This window comes from Temnothorax longispinosus, chromosome 7 (genome assembly GCF_030848805.1).
Source record: "Temnothorax longispinosus isolate EJ_2023e chromosome 7, Tlon_JGU_v1, whole genome shotgun sequence".
Lineage (NCBI taxonomy): Eukaryota > Metazoa > Arthropoda > Insecta > Hymenoptera > Formicidae > Temnothorax > Temnothorax longispinosus.
The window spans coordinates 9,423,467-9,444,995 of NC_092364.1; the positions used below are offsets into that span (position 1 = coordinate 9,423,467).

General features: G+C 37.8%; 2 protein-coding genes, 1 long non-coding RNA gene and 1 pseudogene across 3 annotated transcripts in view; 3 read left to right on the forward strand and 1 right to left on the reverse strand.

Annotated features, from left to right (window-relative positions):
- Nucleotides 1-19,783, forward strand: part of LOC139816425 (protein I'm not dead yet-like) — a 153,293-nt gene extending 133,510 nt beyond the window's left edge. Inside the window, exons 5-6 of the mRNA XM_071783906.1 lie at nucleotides 18,924-19,207; nucleotides 19,508-19,783. Of these exons, the coding sequence (XP_071640007.1) occupies nucleotides 18,924-19,207; nucleotides 19,508-19,783 (560 nt within the window). The remainder of the gene's footprint in view (nucleotides 1-18,923; nucleotides 19,208-19,507) is intronic.
- On the reverse strand, nucleotides 46-6,081 carry LOC139816433 (uncharacterized). The gene is made up of 3 exons (XR_011733007.1): nucleotides 6,063-6,081; nucleotides 2,772-2,809; nucleotides 46-2,447 (listed from the first exon to the last, which is right to left on the reverse strand). It is a non-coding gene; the product is annotated as an uncharacterized lncRNA (long non-coding RNA).
- Nucleotides 3,526-6,214, forward strand: LOC139816234 (uncharacterized; annotated as a pseudogene).
- On the forward strand, nucleotides 17,293-18,183 carry LOC139816267 (uncharacterized). Its single transcript, XM_071783679.1, has 2 exons — nucleotides 17,293-17,498; nucleotides 17,784-18,183. Exons 1-2 carry the CDS (start codon nucleotides 17,293-17,295, stop codon nucleotides 18,181-18,183), a joined length of 606 nt encoding a protein of 201 aa, XP_071639780.1.
- Nucleotides 19,784-21,529: the final 1,746 nt, after the last annotated feature.

Sequence of the window (21,529 nt, forward strand, 5' to 3'; positions counted from 1 at the left end):
TGTCCGGGGTCGCGAATAAACACTCTTTGTTTATTATAAACAAATAACAATTTAATAATTCTCTGGTTTACAGCATGTGCTACGATCGCGGACACGTTCTCAACGGTACCGACAATATTGAGCTAATTCCGACTCTCAGGGTCGTTCGCGTGCCGCACAATTAACACCCGTTATCGCGCAAACACGAATAAATATCAATAATCACGCTAATGTCGCTAGCGGACAACGGGATAAGTCGATCGGGTTCGAATGATTTACGCGGAACCGAAGTACGAGTTGCCGCTTCGAGTGCCAACGATGGACTGTTCGGGAGGAACGGGTCTCGCTCTCCCACTATGGCTGCTCGCGCCGGCGCAACGCCTCTCATTCTGGCGCGAGTCTCGTGCATTTCGCGCGTCTCCTCGCATTCGGCCAATCGCGTCGCTGTATTAGGGCGACACGATCCTTCGAGTGTCGTTGACCAATAGTCAACTAACTGAGCCGGTTTACTGGCTCAGCTCAATCACGATGCTGAATCCCGATTGGACGGCGGACATGGGCTCTCGCTGCAATCTCCGCATTGCGTCAACCAATGCCAGCCGTCGCAACAGCACAAAGTGCGTGTTCGCGGGCTAGTCACTCGGAGCGGTTCCGAGTGACCAATCATAGGTCGTTTCGACGATCCGACGCTACGCAGGTAAGTAACTCGTACTAGAATCAATACTTTGATTAATTCTCCTTTTCTTTCAGGTACCGGACTTCGTGGGATCGTCTCGCCCAATCATTGGACGGGAAACCGTCATCGGTAAGTATTCCGACGGTAAGTATATGAAATGCGTATCGCATACAAAATAATAATAATTCTTAACAGTTTCGACAGGGAAAACATAAAATTAATCGTAATTGAACGTTTAAACGCATAGTAACGCGAATCTCGCTGTTTCGAGCCATGCTCGTCTCTGATTGGTCGGATCGCTGCGTTCGTTCGGCAGAGTCGCTCATTGCGCTCCGATTGGCTGAAGGCCATATAGAACTTAGTAATGAATCGAATAAAGTGAAATTAGCCAGGAATCATTCCTATTGGCTGTCGTCGACAATACAGTCTGTAAATATGAAAATAAAGTAAAAACTCGACAAATCGATATAAAACTATCGGGGCTTCGCCCCATTGGCTGTCGCTACTCGACATTGCGTCAAAACTGCAATTAAACTGTGAAACATGCATAATTAAAAGTAAAGTACATAAAACGGACGCTATTGGTCCTCGGACGCAATACACGTTTAACTCGTCGTGATTGGTTCATCGCTCGTCGGGAATCAATCTAGGATCGATCTCGAGGCTTAACAATAAGATGTATAAGGTATATAGAACGAATATCATGCTAACTGTGTGTATTTCTGGAAAACTGATTATCAAAGGTATGAATATGATCAAAGTGACCACCAAGTACTCCTTAAGCCGCATCTCGCTGACTCTATTGACTCTACTGACTCTACGGTAAATAATACGGTTGTTGTGCTCCCGCTGAATGTGAATAAGCTAAAAGTAATATGCATATGATAGAAATCGCAAAAAGAATGAATATGAATGCAAGAACTATAATTCTGAATTTATCAGAGTCCATGGCCTGTGATTGGCTCTCGCGATGGCTCTGTCTTCGCTCCTACTGATATTCGCTCTGGGATGCGTGGGATTGGTCGAAAGGATTTTGGTTGTTCGCTTGCGCTTATTTTGTATAGAATACAATGTATTTAACTCCCTACGCTCCTATTGGTCGCTACATGCGATATTAGTATAAAATTATAAAATCAATATAAAAACAAGACCTCTCGGGTCGGTATAGTCGCGCTATTGGCGTAAAACTTTGTCAATGCTCAATTAAGTGATATAATAAAATAAAATAAACTCATAGAATAAAATAAATCTCGTTCGTAAACGGTATAAACTTCTCAAACAAAATTATCAAAAAACTTAAGTCTTGTACACACGCGGTGTGTCTATTCGACCTTTCTCGTTGGCCGCTGATCCTAAACGGATAGTTTCGCGCAATCGGGGTAGATGAAATATTTTACGGGGCCGTTGCTGCTCCCGCCGCTGTCTCCAGCACCTCCGTCTGGTCGGGCTGATCCTCGACGCTCTCCTGGTCCCTCGATTGGCTGTCGCGTTCTTGTTGCGGTCCAGCGGGCTGTTCCCCGCACTGGGCCACGACTTCCTCCTCTATGACCTCTGGGAACGATTGAAGCAGGGCCAATTGCTCCGCGTCGTTGTTCGACATGAATAGCCGCACCTCTGCTTCCGTTAGGCCCAACGATTGGTCAGACTCATTGATTGGTTGCACGGCTTCCGGAACCCTCGGGATCACCTCCGTCTGGTCCATTGGCTCGTACTGCGTCTGTTGGCTGGGAGGATCCGACCTTGGAACGGTGACTTCAGCCACCGGTTCCAAGGTTAAGGTTAACTTTCAATCCTAAAACATTGTTGAAGTATCAGTATCATACATATATACAAATAATATTATAAATTTATATTATCGTTTACAGAGAATAAAATAAACAAAATGGATCTCACAGAACAGCAGTACATAATCGAAGGTGTAATATACAACATTACGACAACATCCGAGATGCATAAAAGAATACGAAATGGTAAGTTAAGTAGTAGAGTATTTCATTAAACTAATTTTACTAACTAATTATTGAACTAATTTTGTCTTTGTCTAAAAATGTAATTAAGTATTTCTTGTGGTAGATCATGATTTTGCATTACAATATGTACGTGATAATATACATACCTCATCCCATTCATCCCAATTGGAATTCCAGTCTGAATCTGCCATAGAAAATAATTCCAATATTGAAAATATTCCAACTTCTGAGAGTGATGCAAATAATGGTAAAATTAATAAATATATTAATTAAACTAAAATATGTCGCATATATATATATATATATATATATATATATATAATATATATATATATATATATATATATATATATATATATATATATATATATATATATTCAAATTCAGCCACAAGTAACGGGTGTCTCGGCACGGGCGCAACAATATATATGTGTATATATACAGGGTGTCCCGTAAGTCGAGGTCATCCGCTCGGGAGATGAAAGGGGAACCAAAAACAAGAAAAAAAGTTGGTACAAACATAGGCCCAAAAATGCGTTGTTTTCGAGTTATCGCCATTTTTATGTTAAAATTTGAAATTGCTTTGCCTTCGAATTTTTTTGTCAAAATTGAAACATAAGATGGTCTTTATGAGTTTTAAAACACAACTAAAGTCAAATAAAAGTTGCGGGCTGCTTTAGCACTACCAGGGGTACGTTCCAAAACTCTACTCCGTCAACTCTAAAGAACCCAAGGTAGTGGGGAGAGAGTAAGCCCAGAGTAAGTTACTCTGGTTGAACGATTTGGAACGTGAAAAGGTAGTATTAGTAACGAATACAATGGAAGCTCAACGAGCTCAACGAGCTGTTTTATTAAACATTGCATTAAATGAAATAATAATGAAAAATGTATTAAACATAGATGCAAGTAGTAGTGAAAGTGAGAGTGAGATGGAGATATTATACATGATGCAATTTTCTCGATTAAGAGGAAAACGAAAAAAGGGTGTTCGCATAGAAGGTTATGTAAATGATGTAGTATCCAGATTTACAACACATCAATTTAAGGAACATTTTCGTATGACACCTAACTGTTTTCAATTATTGGAAAATAAATTTGGATTAATGTTGTCAAAACGTAGAACGGGAAGACCTTTCATATCACCGAGAGTGCAATTATTAGCCACTATATGGTTACTGGGGACACCTGATTCGTACAGGTAAGTATAAAATCTTGTATTTGTAAATGACAATTTTTATAAGATATTTAATAAGATACATTTGTTGGTTTAGATCTGTAGGACTTAAATTTAACTTGGCAAAGTCCTCGTTAAGCCACTGTGTACGACGTGTTGTGCTGATTAATTCTCTGTAAAATGTCAATCGATGTTATTAAATGGCCATCCATACATGACATTAATATGTCACAGAGAAATTCAAAAAAATATCTGGTCTCAAAGATGTTGTTGGTGCTATAGATGGAACACACATTGAAATTCCAGCACCATCTGAAGTATGTTGTTACTTGTGCTTTATTCTTTTTAATCTAATATATTCTTTGAATAATGAAAATATGTATATACATATATTACAGCCAAATACTCAGTGCTATCTAACAAGAAAATGCAGATATGCTATTACCCTACAAGCAATATGTAATACAGATTTATCTTTCACTGATTGTTTCGCTGGATATCCTGGATCTGTGAGTGATATCAGAGTTTTCCGCAATTCAGACTTTTGGCACAATGTCCACAAAAATTATCGTTATTTTTTTCCCCAACGAAGAATTTATCATTGGAGATAAAGCTTATCCTATACGCAAATGGTGTTTCGACAGCCTATAGAGATAATGGCCATTTGACAGAGGTAAATTGCAGTGGTGAAATACCAATATTACAGCTATAGTAACTTATTATATTTTTATTATATCTTTGTTTGTATAATTACTTTTGTATGTTTATAGATCGAAAATAATTTTAATCATATACTGTCACAAACCAGGCAAACGATAGAACGTGCTTTTGCATTATTAAAAGGCCGCTTTCGGCGCTTGAAATATTTAGACATGGCTAGAATAGATTTAATACCAGCGACAATTCTAGCTTGTTGCGTTCTCCACAATATATGTTTACGGAATACTGATGACATTGAAATTATATTTTAGAAGGTAGAGAAAACGATGAAGCTAGAGAGAATTTGGAAAGGAATGAAAATGAGCGGAATGAAGATCATGATGATGAAGGTGTAGCAAGACGCAATTATATTGCAATACATTTATATAGAGGAAGAATATAATGTAATAAATTGTAATAAATTGGTATGTACGTAACTATATACATATATATATATTTTTTTTTTTTTACCGACATGTAATAAACATACATTCTATATACATGTATGTACATACATATACATACATATTTTATCAACATATTAATATGTTTGCAGTCTTTTAAACAATTTAACACATATATAAATTGTTATATTTTTAACCAAACTAACTCTTTTATAGCTTTATTGTTGCAACTTAAAATTACAACTTTTTGTAAATATAACTTATAATATTGCAACAGGTTTCTTTTTCACTAATGTTTGAAACCGAGATTTAAAATAAATACCCTCATTTAACAAAATAAAACATAAATCACAATACTAGCTTTGTATTAGAAAAAAATAAAGTAGACATAACTGACATAAGTGAAATCTAATAAGATATAACTCCAACACAGCAAAAAATCACATACTAACAAAAATTGACTCGTGTATGTTTCTAATCTCACAGATACAAATCTTATTTGAATGAATAAAAATTAATTTGAAATTTTTCAAAAATGTATAACTTGAAAATAAGAAATAAAATTAAAGTGTTTAAACGTAGAAAAAAAAGATAAAAATATTGCTTAAACTATAGTTTTTCCAATAACTTGCTCATTAATTGTTTGTAAGTTTCTACAGCTTTCTTTTGAGATTCCAATCTTTCTCTGTGTCTTCTTTCCTTTTCTTTTTCATTTTTTTCCGTATATTCTGTCAACACATGTAATTGTTTTTCTATTTTACTCTTCTTAGGAGGTGGAACTACTACGTTACTGTCTTCATCAGAGTTTTGCTCTTCATCAGTTGAAGGAGATAAAACCTTCTGTGAAAGATTTGATGCAATGGCCACAGGCTGCACACTATGAGATTTTCCATATATCTCTTCCATGTCATCATAGTACTTGCATTTTTTAAGTGATGCTCCAGACTTGGAATTGTGATCTTTTACTTTAATATAATTTTTTCTTAAATTTTTCCACTTATTTTCGATTTGTTTTATAGTATACGAGTAACCTTTTTCTTTTAAGCCATCGCCAATTTTTCTCCATACAATTTCATTTCTTATTTTGTCATTCTTGAATAAAGTAAGATGATCCTTGTATAGACAGAAAAGAAGCTTAATAGCTGAATTTTGCCATGTACCTGAATGTTCCATTGTAGCTATAACAAAAAATAAATATCAATAATAATAACTTATGATTTTGTATTATGTGTATATATAAAACTCTGTGTGTGTGTGTGTGTGTGTGTGTGTGTGTGTGTGTGTGTGTGTGTGTGTGTGTGTGTGCGCGCGCGCGCGCGCGCGCGTATGCGTGTGTGTGAGTGATTTGTATATTATACATATAAGATTGTATATTTTATATATAATATATAAAGACACTGATGTGTGTGTGTGTGTGTGTGTGTGTGTGTGTGTGTGTATATGTATATATATATATATATATTACGCCCGAGGCGCAAGATGGATCAAAAGGGAGAGAAAGGTGGTAGGCTTCTCCGACGATTCCTCGTACAGTCTGGCAATTCCACACAAAATCTTAATATTGGGCGCCAAACGCGTAAATTCGCGTCCACTAATTCTCGCTAAGATCGTGAAAGTCCGAAAAGAAACACCAAATGCAATTAATCCGGCGTGCGAAGGATCGGCCAGCTCGACCTAACGGTGGTGGGCGGGGTGATGGAGGGCAGCGCGATATTCGGCGGGGTGACGCATGAATCAAGCGCTCAGATAGTTAATAGTAACTCATAACAAGGTTTATTATGAATTGGTGGTGTTGTGAAATAATCAATTGTGAAAGTACCGATTATATCGCGAAAGTCGGAAGCAAACCTGAGTCGCATTATTAAAAAAATTAGACATTTATATTAAACTGTAGTACGCGATTAAATTAACAAAACTGAATAGCGGGACACGCGATAATGTCCCTTCTCGGAATCGAACTCGAAAGAAACTATTATGCGCGACATACCGAGTAAATAAACGCGAGGTAATAATTTAAGTTTTTTTAAATTTATTTATTTTATATAAAAAAAAATTCCTGAAATTCATGAATTTTTTGGGCCTCTGAACTAGAACCTCCCGTTAATATGAAATGCAGCTAGAACTGCGGATAATAGAGTAGGTGGTAGAAATTATGCTCGATTATAGAACTGAAACAAACGCTAGAACTTAAAGGAGAATTATCGAACTTAACCGAAATTACTTATAATGACGCAAGAGACCGCAAATATATCCGATTACAAAGTAACGAGAACAAACGCGAAACAAGAAAGTTAACACAGGGATCGAATAATAGTATGTGGAGTAAAAATCCATATCATTAAGTACGCGAATTAAGGGGTAATACCTAGCCGGAAGCAAAAAATTAAAGGGTTTTTTGTGAATTTTTTGTGACTTTGCTAATAAATCGATCAATATGAAATCTTGAGGAGTTATTACACTTGTCTTGAGGTGCAAAGAAACATTTTTTATTTTAATTTTTATTACAAAATGGCGGCGCCGATTTTTATTACAAAATCAGTGCGCGGAAGGAGGGTCAATTTTTTCGAGGCTAGCAGTAGAAGTGTCAAACAAACGTATCTGGAACAATGAAAAAAATTTTTTTATAATCTACATGAGTATAGCTATAGAAGTACACATGGATATTAAGAAATATTGATTTTTGCAAATTTGGCAGCCATTTGGAAAAAAAATCGATTTTCGACTAAAAAATCAATTTTTATTTGTTTATAAAAATCGTAATTGTTTATCGATCTTAAAAATCGTGTGTACTTCTATAGATAATCTATCTAAGAAGCTACAGTTAAAATTTCAAGTTAATCGGATAAAAATTACTCGAGTTCTACTGCTAGCCGTGTCTGAAAAAGTAGTTTCGAAAAAAACGCTGTCTTGACATGTTTTTACGCCATCTAAGCCAATAAAAAAAAATGGTCAAAAAAAAAATTCCGGCTAAGTATTACCCCTTAATGAACGCACATTATTTCGGCGGCGCCACGCTTGGCGCGCAAGGACGCAATTTCCCCGATCGCCAAAGGATTTTGTCGCCAACGCGAATCATCGCATAACTCTCGCTAAAAGGGTATAGGGCTCGCGAGGATATTTACGGCAACGCGATATATATCGCCAGAACGCTCGGTGTAACGCGGAATATTGCAACAATCACTCGAAGTAGACAAAAACACTACATACTAGATTTAACGCAGAATAAAAGATACGAAGTTATGGCGAACGATACTTGAACGCAAGTAACATCCGAACGCAAATAATAAGTCAACGCGAGTCATATTCTAACGCAAGTACTAACAAGTCAACGCGGGTAATATTCTAACGCAATTAATGCGTCAACGCGAGTAATGATCTAACGCAATTAATCACTCAACGCGAGTAATATTCCAACGCCATCAATTATTCAACGCGAGTAATAATCTAACGCAATTAATAAGGCGACGCGAATAACATTCTAACGCAAATAATATCGCGTGGGAAATCTAAGTCCCGACCGTACGAATTACGACGCACACTGAAATACACGTCGCAAACACGAAGGTCGCGAGAAATGGCGGATTTGCGATATCGAAATCTGTTTCGGATGCGTCTGCCGCGATCTCCAAGGGCGTGCGATTTTCGGTCGCGATTCCGTGGCCACGAGACCATTCCGGTGCCCCTCGCTCTTGCTGTCGATCGCTAATTATACGCTTTGTCGGCGAATACGCCGAATGCCGTGACTTTAACCGTTGTTCCTGAGCGAGAGCGCGACCCGGAGGGCGGTGTCGTGGCTTTACAACAGAAATATTACGCGAGACAACCTCACCAGTCGTCGCTCCCTCTCCAAGGTTCCTTGCCGTCGTCTCAAGGCTCAAGAGGTTAACGCCAGTTAATGAAATTGGATCGCGATCGGACTGTTTCGACGCGTCTTCGCTCGAGGACGATTTAGGAGTGCTCCCGAAAATTCGCTCGATAACGGAATCGATGACGCGCCCCACCCCGGACATACCGGCCCCGCAGCGCGACCACGCGGGCCAATTAGGGGTGAGCTCGCAGGCTCGCGATGTATCCTTGCGCAGGGCCGTTACCACGGCTCCCGCAGCGCACTTTAATGGCCCCTCGCTCGCGCGGCGATTTCCCGGGACCCTTCCCGGCAGCGGACGGGACGCTATTTCCCTCGTGTTCCTCCCTCTCGGTCCGGGAATGGTGGCCATCCATCCCGGAGTCCGATCTGCAGGAGAGAAGGGCAGGTATGATTCATTCTGCCCCGGCGCCTGCTTTCTACGGGTCCGTCCGCCGCTGTGTCACGCGCCACGCGCGTGTTCTCCTGCGCTTCCTTGTGCTCGACGGCCCGCGAGCCTCGCCGCGGTCCACTTTCGTCGATCGATTTCTCGCCTCGATCCTCCTGGCCCGCTTTCTTTTTCTTACTTCCTCGTAGTCCCTCAGAGAAGATTTCTGTCTCGTCTCGGTGAGATGCCGCGCATTATACAAAAAATAAAATAAAAGGATTAGAAAATGCAACGCGATTACAATATGCCCCTGGAGATATATATATATATTGTAAAAATATTGTAAGAAACGCCGTTGCGGGGTAATTTCTATCCGGCGTAGATTGCCCGGTTTTGTGTTACGCGTCGCCCGAGCTGGAGCCCGCTGTATTACTGCGCGCTCTCGCTGAGCGTTGCGATTGGCTCATGAGATCACGCGACACGGGGCCCGAGCGCTCTCGGTCCGTGGAGGTTTCCGTGAGCGCGGGGATCGGAGAGGGAGTCTCAATTAATAGCACCTTTTTCAATAGAATATTTGATTGGTAATTTGAATGTCAAAATAGCTAGACTGATTATTACTTTTATAAATGGTTTGAATCTTGGTTTATGATCTATCGAGTCGCAGAGAGCTCTCTCCTGAGATTGTGACATGGCTTACCGGGAGAGTACTGCGAAGCAGTAATTATTGAATTTCTAAAAGGGCGCCTCGGACCCAAACAGAGGCTCCTCTAGTGTATAAATCGCCGTGGTACTACGACTCAAAGTAGAGTCGGAAATCCAGCGGGTCAAAGGAAAGGAAAGGAAAGGAGAGAGAGTCTCCTGCAAGACACCACCGAGTCAAGTCGAGTTGAGGTATCTTCGCGCGTTGCTAGAGAGTAACTGTGTGCAGTCAGTCGCTGGCAAAGCCAGGCAGCACGGTGTATCAGTATTAATAAATGTTCGTTATTTCCATACACAAGGCTGGTTTTCACGAGATACCCTTTCCTTTCTGCCCTCTTATTATTCCTGACATTCCGGCTCATCTCGAGTCTCTATCCCGGTAAATTACTCTACCCTCTGCTAAAGCAAGGTCCTTACAGTTCAGAAGTGGGATCCTAAACCATCGTGTGCCGCTCGCTTGTGTGTGAAATTTGGATTCGAGTGAACAATGGATCGCCAACACTTAGAAGAATTGTCTTATAGAGAGCTATAAGAGGAGGCCCGTCGATATAGATTGAATTCACCGGCGGAAGCAAGCCGATGCATCGACTTAATAATATCGCATTTTGAGAGAAATGGTCCATCTGATCTTTTTCGGGGAGTGCATTGGATCCACGAGTAGGGTCGCTCTCTTCCGATACTCGCGTTCCGATCGCCGCGCAAGCAGCAAGTGCCGCTCAACCGGGATCTTCCGATCTCGTTCAGATCTGTGCATTAATGGCCGAACAAATGCGGTATCAGCAAGAACAATCGCGTAACCAGCAAGAGCAATTGCATCAAAATCAAATTGTGATGCAACGAATGCTCGATTTTATTAATTCGACTCGTGAGAATTCCCGGCAAGGGGCGCAGACAGGCGCATCCCCGACAGGGTCAAACTAATTGGGACGTTCCGCGATTTCGACAGTGTCACCGGCGCAAGCAGTGAATTTACTGGCGGCGCAATTACCAGATTTTGGTGGCACTTTAACTACAGCACGAGCACCATTAATCACGCATTTAGAATTTTACGAAGGAGACTTTCCAAGAATATCCAATGGACAAACTTGCATTGATACAGAATCTTAATCTGCCTGAACCCGATTACATTCATTTGTTAATCGATGGCATCGCCAGCAACGGTCTAAGGGATAACAGCCGCTGCTTTGGATTCCGAGTCAGTCGACCAGTTTTTGGACCAGATGTATCGTATTACTACGTCGTACGCATCCAAGAAAACAACGATGACTGCCTGTAAATCGCAAAAGAGCAACGATCAGAGCAGTTTGTTAAGGAAAAACGGCATTCCTGCGAAAACCGCCAGCGGTTCGCCCGATCCGGCGACACCTTCTAAAGACAGTTATTGTATCTACTGCCATGCCAAAGGTCACCTACGAGCAGATTGCTTCAAGTTAAAGAAAAAAGAAAAGGCTCAACTTACCGCGGTTCCAGTAAAGACAGCGTCAGTCTCGGCAGTCAGTGAGGACGTGTCTTCGCCCTTGTCTCCTGCCACGCCGCAGATAGTGGCAGCTGTGAGTCCTAATAACGATAATGATAGAAAAATTGAAGCGTCAAATTCAGTTTTTAAAGTCGTCGAATTGAATAAAATTAATTGTAGTTTGACTGCATTTTTGGATACGGCAAGTCCTATTTCGTTTATTCGCCTGTCAGTTTTCAAAAAAATTCTCGATTGTTCGATAAATTCTCTCGAAGCTATTAATAAAAGCTATACAGCAGTTAACAATATGCCAATTAAGATTTTAGGTTCGATTTCGTCGGACATAGTGTTGCAAGTATTACAGGACGTATCTGCGAAAATTTATGTAAATGTTTTAAGCGATGATTTGTTTTCAACCGATTTGATTTTAGGTTTAGATTTTTTTACGGCTAATTGGATTTGTCTTTGTTTAAATTCCAATAAATAAAACGGGGAAGAAAGAGTAAAATTATTTTCAGAAATAGCTTCAGCAGAAGTTGCGAATGAACTGCCTAAGAATCTCGATTTCATTCTAGCGGAAATCGATACCGATGCGGATATTGTTACGAAAGATAAGCTAATTTCTTTAATTACAGAAGTAGAAAACTCTAAATATTTACCTGTTGAAGACGACTATGGCGTTAAGGTAACACTAAAAGATAATTTGGTTTACGCATATGCCCCAAGACGATTTGCGTGGGCAGAAAGAATAAAAATTAGGATGATTACAGACGATTTGCTACAGCGAGGTATTATTAAAGAAAGCATCTTTCCTTACTGTGCTCGCATTGTTCTAGTACACAAAAAAGATGGTTCTTTGCGTCTTTGTATAGATCTCTGACCTTTAAACAACAGGGTCGGAAAATAAAAATATCCATTTCCCGCGATAGAAGATTGTCTAATTCGTACAGGTAATAAGACTATTTTCACGTTAATTGATTTAAAAGATGCTTTTCATCAAATTAAAATTCATCCAAAGCATACTAAGTACTTCTTGTTTGCAACACCTGATGGTCAATTTGAATTTACGAGACTATCTTTGGGTTATTGTGAAACGTCAGCAGAATTTCGGAAGCGTTTAATTCGTGCTTTAGAAAAGTTAGCAAGAGAAGGAAAAGTCATTATTTATATGGATGAAGTTTTAATTGCAACAAATACAATAGAAGAACATTTTGACATCCTAAGACAAGTACTCGAGATACTTAAACAATATCAATTCGAAATTAATTATAAGAAAAATAATTTCTTGAAGACCTCGATCGAATATTTAGGCTATATTGTTTCTCCTTCGGGCATTACCCTTAGTGAACGTCATACTGAAGCAATTAAAGTTTTTGAACAACCCAGAAAAGTTCTGGACATTCAACGTTTTCTTGGGCTTACCAATTATTTTCGCAAATTTATTCAAAATTATGCAGTTAAGGCAAAACCTTTTACCAATCTTTTGCGTAAAACAGTTCTATTTAAATTCGATGACGATTGTGCTCAAGCCTTTGAAACTTTAAAAAAAGACTTAACGACCTATCCAGTGCTACATTTGTATAACCCTCATTCAGAAACTGAGTTACATACGGATGCAAGTTCTCAAGTTGCCATTCTCTTGCAAAAACAAAGTTCAAGCCAATGGGCTCCGATTACTTTCTTTAGTCGAGCTACTAATAAAGCGGAAAAGAATTATCATAGTTTCGAACTTGAGATGTTAGCCGTGGTCGTAGCCATAGAACGATTTCACATTTACCTCTATGGACTAGAGTTTACAGTCGTCACCGATTGCCATGCCGTAGTACATGCAGTTAATAAAGCTCATCTTAACCCTAGATTCGCGAGATGGACTCTCCGTTTACAAAACTACAAGTTTAAGCTTGTCCATTGGCAAGGACGACGTATGGCTCATGTAGACGCATTGAGTCGTAGTATCGCTTATGTAGAGCCAATGCCGTTGGAAAGGGAACTCGAGTTTAAACAACTACTCGATCGTCGGCTTAAAGCCATTGCAGAGAATTTAAAGTTAGCCGACAATATGAGAAATTCAAATTGATCGATAGTCTAGTCTTCAAGAAGTGTACTGATAAATGCCGTTTCGCCGTACCTGAGGCAATGATGGTAACGTAATTCGCGCGTACCATGACGAGATAGCTCATTGCGGTGTTGAAAAGACTGTACAAGGTATTTCCGCCAATTATTGGTTTCCTTCTTTAAAAGAGTTCACGATCATATTGATAATTGTTTAACATGTTTATTCATGAACCTTTCGACTAACTCACGCGAAGGTGAAATACAAGCTTACGATAATCCTAAGAAACCATTCCAAATTTTACATACAAACCATTTGGGTCTCTTTAAAGAAACCTCTAACGGTTTTAAACACATCTTACTAATAGTAGATGCATTCACTTGTTTTACCTGGTTTTTTCCGGTAAAATCAACCAATTCAAGGGAAACAATTAAACGTTTTACCTGGCTTTTTGGTACTTTCGGTAATCCGCGTATCTTAGTCTCTGATTGGGATACTGTGTTTACTTCTAAAGAGTTTGTCGATTTCTTGCTTAATAATAAAGTAAAACATAGACAAGTCGCAGTTGCAGCTCCCTGGGCCAATGATATCACAGAAAGAATAAATAGATTTCTAGAATTATCATTAAAAAAGGTAGCCAAAGAACCAAGATTATGGAGCACTCTATTAGGTATGTACAGTACAATATGTAATCAACAATACATATCATTCGTCGTTGAAAGTCTCTCCGTCAAAATTATTTTTAAGATATGATCAGCGTAGTTATGCGGACATAGATTTAGTCAATTATCTTAAGCAAATTGCTGAAACTGAACCTGACTGTGAGAATGAACGTAACGCTAGTCAGAAATTGGCATTAGAAACCATGAATAAAATAAGAAACTACAACAAGGCTTATTACGATCAACGGCATAAAAAGCCTTCTATGTATAATCCCGGCGATCATGTTATGATTAGAGATTCGGTAACCAAACCGGGAAAAGATAGAAAGTTCAAACCCGAATACAAAGGTCCATATCTAGTAGCGAAAGCTTTAAACAACAATCGATACGTTATTCAAGACATTCCTGGATTCAATATTTCTTCAAGACCGTATAATTCAATTTTATCTACTGACAGTAAATAAATAATTATAAGTTGACAGAAAATTAATTAGGATGGGTAGAAGAAAAACGAAGAAATCAAGAAAAGAAGACAAAAAAGAGGAAAAGCAGAAAAACAAGTGAGTGTGAAGAAAAAAAGACTTTGTTATCCGAAGGAAAATGTTGCACTAGCATTGCAAGACATTCGTACAGGTAAACCTATAACGGAATGCTCGATTGTACAACATCTTCAAATCAACGATTGGAGCAAAACATTAGGCATTTATGCCGATAAAAAACCTGACTCTTCAAGTGTACTTACAATAAATAAGCAACTATTCGACTGGATTTTTAAATGTAGATAGATAAATAGATAGATAGATCTACAGATACATAGATAGATAGATAAATATCGATATAAGGATTTCATAAGGTTATATATCCGCAAATCTACTATAAAGTCATTGTAAGTATTACACTTACTCAAGACAATATTCTGGCTTTTCAAAAACTTATCAAGATATTTGAAAACTATTAGTAAGAAGATGTTCTTTGTTGTAAGAAAACTTACTTAAAAGAAATAAAATAAAATAATTAAGCACTTCTCTTGGCAGTAAAATGATTATTTTTCTCTGTATACAATGAAACTTTGAATGTGTTTCAAACGATGGGATATTACGTTAATTAAATTGAATTATTTATTACTTGTGTTTTTTTATTTCCATATTGCAACTATATTTTATTGCTTAAAATTAACTATCAATTTTAAATATTATACTGTATAAAGGCTCAGAATATCAAATATTAGAATTAATCAAGCAATAAGAGCCAAGCGTGGTTACAATCGCTAAAATTTATTACATGTTAATACATCACGATTAAAGTGTCAATTACAATGTTACGTACGTTTCGACCCTTTTCTTGGGTCATCCTCAGCGCGTTGTCTACACATTACATAGTACTAATCTACATGGGGCCTTCCTTTTTTTCCGAAGCCTTCCCGGGTATCTTAGTGTGTGATTTCCTGGTTTGAGCGTCCAGGTCCAGGAAATTCGTTTGCAGATAATCAGTCATGATTCGATGGAAAAGATACCTATACAGACACTCAGAGTGACAACTACCCCAGGATTGTATGCATACAACACGTTATGTGATGCGTAACGCTACTTACAGATAGTGCAGTCATTAGTCACATCGCAGTTATTCTCCTTGCACGACTATCCGTGCCAGCAAAGGAACGGACTGTGTCTCGTTAACGCTTAGACAAACAATGACACAACCGTTCTTACAATATCATTGCTGTACATGGAAGGGGAAATATGACGAACAAGAACAACAATGTTTTTATATTTTCGCAAGACCTTCAATAACATTTATATACATTTCAGGCAAATTCTCCGTGTCCGTTTGCAAATTTATACCGTTCGTTTGTTTTTTTATGTAAATCATTTCAGATATTAATCTTTTATTTAGAAACCGTTCCCTATATCTAAGATCTTCACATCATTCCAAATAAAATCGTGATTACATTCAACCCTATGGTCCGTCACTACTGAATGACCACTACCATTTCTCCTTATGTGAGATTCATGCTCTTTTATTCTCGTATGCAGTTGTCTACCGGTCTGTCCAACATAGGATGCATCACAGTTTTTACAGTTAATCTGGTATACTACGTTCCTAGCTGACGAATTAGGAAGAACATCCTTATGTACTTTAATAAATTTGTTTAATTTGTTTGTGCTCACGTACGAAAGCTTTAATTCAAGATCTCTCGTGATATTTCTGTATTTTTTCTGTTATTGTGGGGACATCTGATATCACAAAAAATGGACCTCTATCAACCATCTTTTCACTTGCATTTACATGGAGGTTTGCAAAAAGATACCTAAGGCGTTCGTACATGACTTTAAAAATAAAATCTAAAGGGTAGCAATTTTTTATTAAAATACAAATTATTGATTCCAAGTTTTTTTGTTAAAATTCAGGGTGTGACAATCTGAAGACTCTGTCCGTTAGGCTAATGACCGTGCCTTTTTTCTGGCAAAGAGCATGTTGTGATAAGAAGTTCAAATATCTCCCAGAAAATGTGGACTTATGAAACCAATCAAATATTAAGAAGTTTTTAGATCGTATGATAGTAACCTCCAAAAATTTCAGTCTCCCAGTCTCAAAGACTGAAAGGGTAACGGTGGAATTTCTCAAAAATATAGAGAACAACGTGAAAAAATTCCCTGTTAGAATGCAGGTTAATTTACGAAATCGATTTTCGAACATGGTAAATAATCTACCGAATTATTCGACGGTTAAAGATGCACACAGTAATTTGGTTAGGCAATTGTCCATCGCAACAAAAAAATTTTTAGAAGAAAACCCGAATTTGATATTAACGAGGGCAGACAAGGGTAATGTTACGGTGGCGCTTGATAGGAATTAAGTACGTCGACAGCATCGAGGACTTACTAAAAGATACGGAAACATACAAAATCGTTGCGAAAGATCCCACAAAAAAACTTACATCGCGCATTCGTGAATTGTTGTCGAGATGGAAGATGGAAGAGGTCCGAATTTATAACGAGTTCAGAATACAAACGTTTGTATTGTAGTGACGGAATTTTACCGAGAGCATACGGCCTAAAATTCACAAAAAATTGCCCTTTTAGAATAATAGTATCGTCCATAGATAGTCCTTCATATAATTTAGCGGCATGTCTCCATACAGTAATGCACAACAGTTTTCCGAAAGGGCAGAGTTATACTGCAAATAGCTTTGAATTAGTTAAAAAACTGTCCAAAGTTAGTATCGAAGAGGGCTATACACTAATATCATTAGATGTTGTTTCCCTCTTTACCAACGTTCCTATTGAGATGGTGCTTGAAAGTATTTCATTAAGGTGGAATTACATATCTGCGAATTACAAGATTCCGAAATCTGAGTTCCTTCTTGCAGTTAGACTTGTACTGGAATCAACGTTTTTTATTTTCAATGGGGTAATCTACCAGCAAACTTTCGGCTCACCGATGGGCTCACCGTTATCTCCCATAGTGGCTGACATTGTAATGCAGGACCTTGAAATTAACCCTTAAAGCGCACACCTCCGAAAAATTACGTAAAGCGCACTGGGGGTATGAGATACCCCAGTGTCTTTAAGTATGTACTGTAACGACGCTATTGACTATTTTATTGCATAAAAATTTCTGAATGAAGTTAAAGTCATGTATTTTAAGGATAAACAAAAGTTATAACGATTTCTTAAAATTAACATTGTTTAAAAAATTATTGAAGAAGACATTTTAATGGGACTTATCAGAGCACAAAGTTCGGAGTGGGGTATCCTACACCCCATGTGCGCTTTAAGGGTTAAAGCGTTAGCAATATTAGATTTTATCCCTCCGTTTTACTGTAGATATGTTGACGATATTGCGATGGCGGTGCCTTCCACCAGTTGTACTTACACGTTGGAGATTTTCAATTCATTCCACCCTAGGCTACAGTTCACTATGGAGGTCAGTGTGGATGACAGGTTGAATTTTTTGGAGGTTACTATCATACGCTCTAAAAACTTCTTGATATTTGATTGGTTTCATAAGTCCACATTTTCTGGGAGATATTTGAACTTCTTATCACAACATGCTCTTTGCCAGAAAAAAGGCACGGTCATTAGCCTAACGGACAGAGTCTTCAGATTGTCACACCCTGAATTTCAACAAAAAAACTTGGAATCAATAGTTCACTCAAACCAGGAAATCACACACTAAGATACCCGGGAAGGCTTCGGAGTGTGCATTTGCCCAAAGGACTATTAGGAGTAATTGATTCGTCCAAGAGATTTGCGGAAAAGGAAAAGGAAGGCCCCATGTAGATTAGTACTATGTAATGTGTAGACAACGCGCTGAGGATGACCCAAAAAAAGGGTCGAAACGTACGTAATATTGTAATTGACACTTTAATCGTGATGTATTGACATGTAATAAATTTTAGCGATTGTAACCACGCTTGGCTCTTATTGCCTGATTAATTCTAATATTAAATATTATATTTATTCATATAATTTTATAAGAAAAATGTCAATTTTTGCCCTTGAATCGCTTGAGACATCCGCAGTATTCCACGCAGTAATTGAATATTCCACCGTATCTGGCACGCAGTAATTCATGCATCGAGATATTTTTTTAAAACTTTGTTTTTTGCTTTTTAATTAATTCTTCACATTATATCGCACTAATTTTTTCATCTTGCAGAAAAATCATCAAATTTTTATTAACAAAAAAAATGTCATTTTTTTTAGTCGCACGTTTTATTTTATTCGTCAAAGTTTAATTTGAATAAGAAGCCGCAATAATACCCACATTTACCCTAGACTTGCGACTCGAGTAAGTAGCAAGTTACTGACTCTTTTTTATAAGAGATAAGCGAGAAGTGGCTTGCTACTTGATTCGTCTTCCTAGTAAGTTTTATGTGATACTTACGTTAGCAATTATGAAATTTTCAATCGCAGCGTCTAGACGATTGACTAGATCGTCCGAGGGCTTGATCACTTGGCAGATCATTCAGACAAAGATGCCGTGGAGGTTGGTATTTCTACTAGGCAGCGGTTTCGCCGTCTCGAAAGGCAGTAGTGTCTCAGGACTGGCTATGAAAATAGGATTAGCTTTGGTGCCTCTGAAGGAATTGCCTCCTGTGCTGATGATGACCGTTGTTCTTCTGTTCGTTAATACTCTGACGGAGTTTACTTCAAACGTTGGCACAGCTAATATAATTCTACCTGTTGTCGCTCACATGGTGAGAATTTATGCAAAGATAAGACATACGTATCAATAAACATCGATTGTCAATGTCAACAATTTCAAGACAAATTATTTTCGCAAATTTTATCCACTCTTAAAAATTTTGTACATTACGTTCTTTCTTTTTCAAAATCTTGTACCACCTACGCGGCAATTGACAAAAAATAATTTTTTTAAAATGTAACATTTACAATTTTTTTTGTTTATTTTAAAAATCTATATTTTCTTATCAAATATCGTAATTATATTCATATTATATTCATATTATACTCATTTTTATATTTGCTTCTCAAAGTGTGTGGCAATGAAGATACATCCTTTATATCTGATGATGCCAGTGACTTTGATGTGTTCGTACGCATTCAGAATGCCAGCCGCTACGCCACCGAATGCAATTATAACTGTCGCGGGTCATCTACAAACTCGTATACTAATAGCAGTCGGATGTTTTCCCGCAATGTACAGTTTGATAGTGCAAGTTATACTATTCTCTACTTGGGGACCCTTCATTTACAGCATCGGAGAGTTTCCAGCTTGGGCAGAACAGCATGATATTAACCGGAAACCATAATCTGGTCTTATTGCTAATATTCTTACATATTATTCATGATAATAATTAATTGTGAAACGTATCCTTATTTGTCGTTTTATGTGTTATGAGAATAAAATTAATTATTTAGGAATAAAATAACGAATAAAATGACATAATTCTTTGAATCATAAGCTGTCGATTATTTACCTTTAGAAAGTTAATTCTCTAAATACACGATACATATCTGTTTGGCGTATCGCCTTGTATATATTGGTAGTTGTAAATAGTTAAATTAGTCGTTAGAAATAGTTGTTAGGTTAGTCGTATTATTGTCTCTTATTTCTTTTCTTTCGCGCAAAACGTCGGTGGATCGCGGTCGGCAGAGATCAAGCGACTCACCTATTGGTGCTGCCATCGCCCATCCACCGACAGCAGCAATTACCCCCAAAAAGGGGAGCACCTACTCGCCCGCGGCACATTGCAGGACCGCGGGCACTCATAGTTACACAGTACATGGAACAAAATTTTTAGGAACGCTCGGCCGCATGTTCACCGATCTCTCGCTTGCTTTGCCTGCTCACCTGCTTGCTTGTGCCTGCTCTCTGAATGCATGCCGAAAGGGGCCACGGACAGAACGAGAATCGGCGGATTCCAGAGGACGACCAGCAAATCACGGTGAGTCGCTTTTCGCTTTCGCTTTTTTTCGGTTTCCGTTGCATGTGCGCGCACATTTCGTTTTCGCTTCACAACTAGTTGTAAGGGGATTTTAATTACCCCCTTTGGTCCTTCGAGCAATATCGCTAATCTTTAGACAATCTCGCCTCCGGGGACCTGACACGTCCGCGTCCCCTCGCTCATTGGTCCTTCAAGCCGGATTTTTGCGTTAGAAAAATTATCTCGAAAAATCTCGAAAAAAACTAAACAGTAGTATTTTTATTTCCAAATATGTTGTTACCTCGAAAAAAAAAACAGTGGTAGACGTGGTAGTATTATACCTCAAAAAAATCTAAGTAACAAGTGGTAGACGTAATCTTTGTATCTTGAAAAATCTCGAAAAAACCTAAACAGTAGTATTTTTATTTCCAAAAAATTATTACTCAAGTGATACACATCACAAAATTACGTTACCTTATCAAAAATGAGTCGCGCTTCAAGTGATCTATTATTTTACAATTACAAAAAAGAAATGATATCTCTTTTTAAATTACAGCGCCAATTACAGAGAACATACACTGAGAAAAAAAATGTGTCAATCCCAAGAAATATTTAGTCCGATACGTTTAGCTAAACATTTTAGTTTAGTTAACTAAACATTAGTTGAATTAATTAATTCTTGATTAAAGAAACGAAATAAATTGTTGAAACAATTAATATTTACTTAACTAACTAAAATGTTTAGTTGAACGTATCGAACTAAATATTTCTTGGAATTAACAATTTTTTTTCTCAGTGTATTTTTCGAGATACAAAGATTACCTCTACCACTTGTTACTTAGGTTTTTTTGAGGTACAATATTACCACTGCTTTTCTTCGATTAGAATAAAAGATTGAATCATGAAGAATTACACAGAGGTAACAGTACAAAATACAAATATTTTATTAAAATATTTAAACCCAACAAGAAAATACAAGGTATTTAAATACAAAGTTTATATATGTATTTTAAAAGATTTAATCGCATCGCAAAGAATTACAGAGGTAACAGTACAAAATACAAATATTTTATTAAAATATTTAAACCCAACAAGGAAATACAAGGTATTTAAATACAAAGTTTATATATG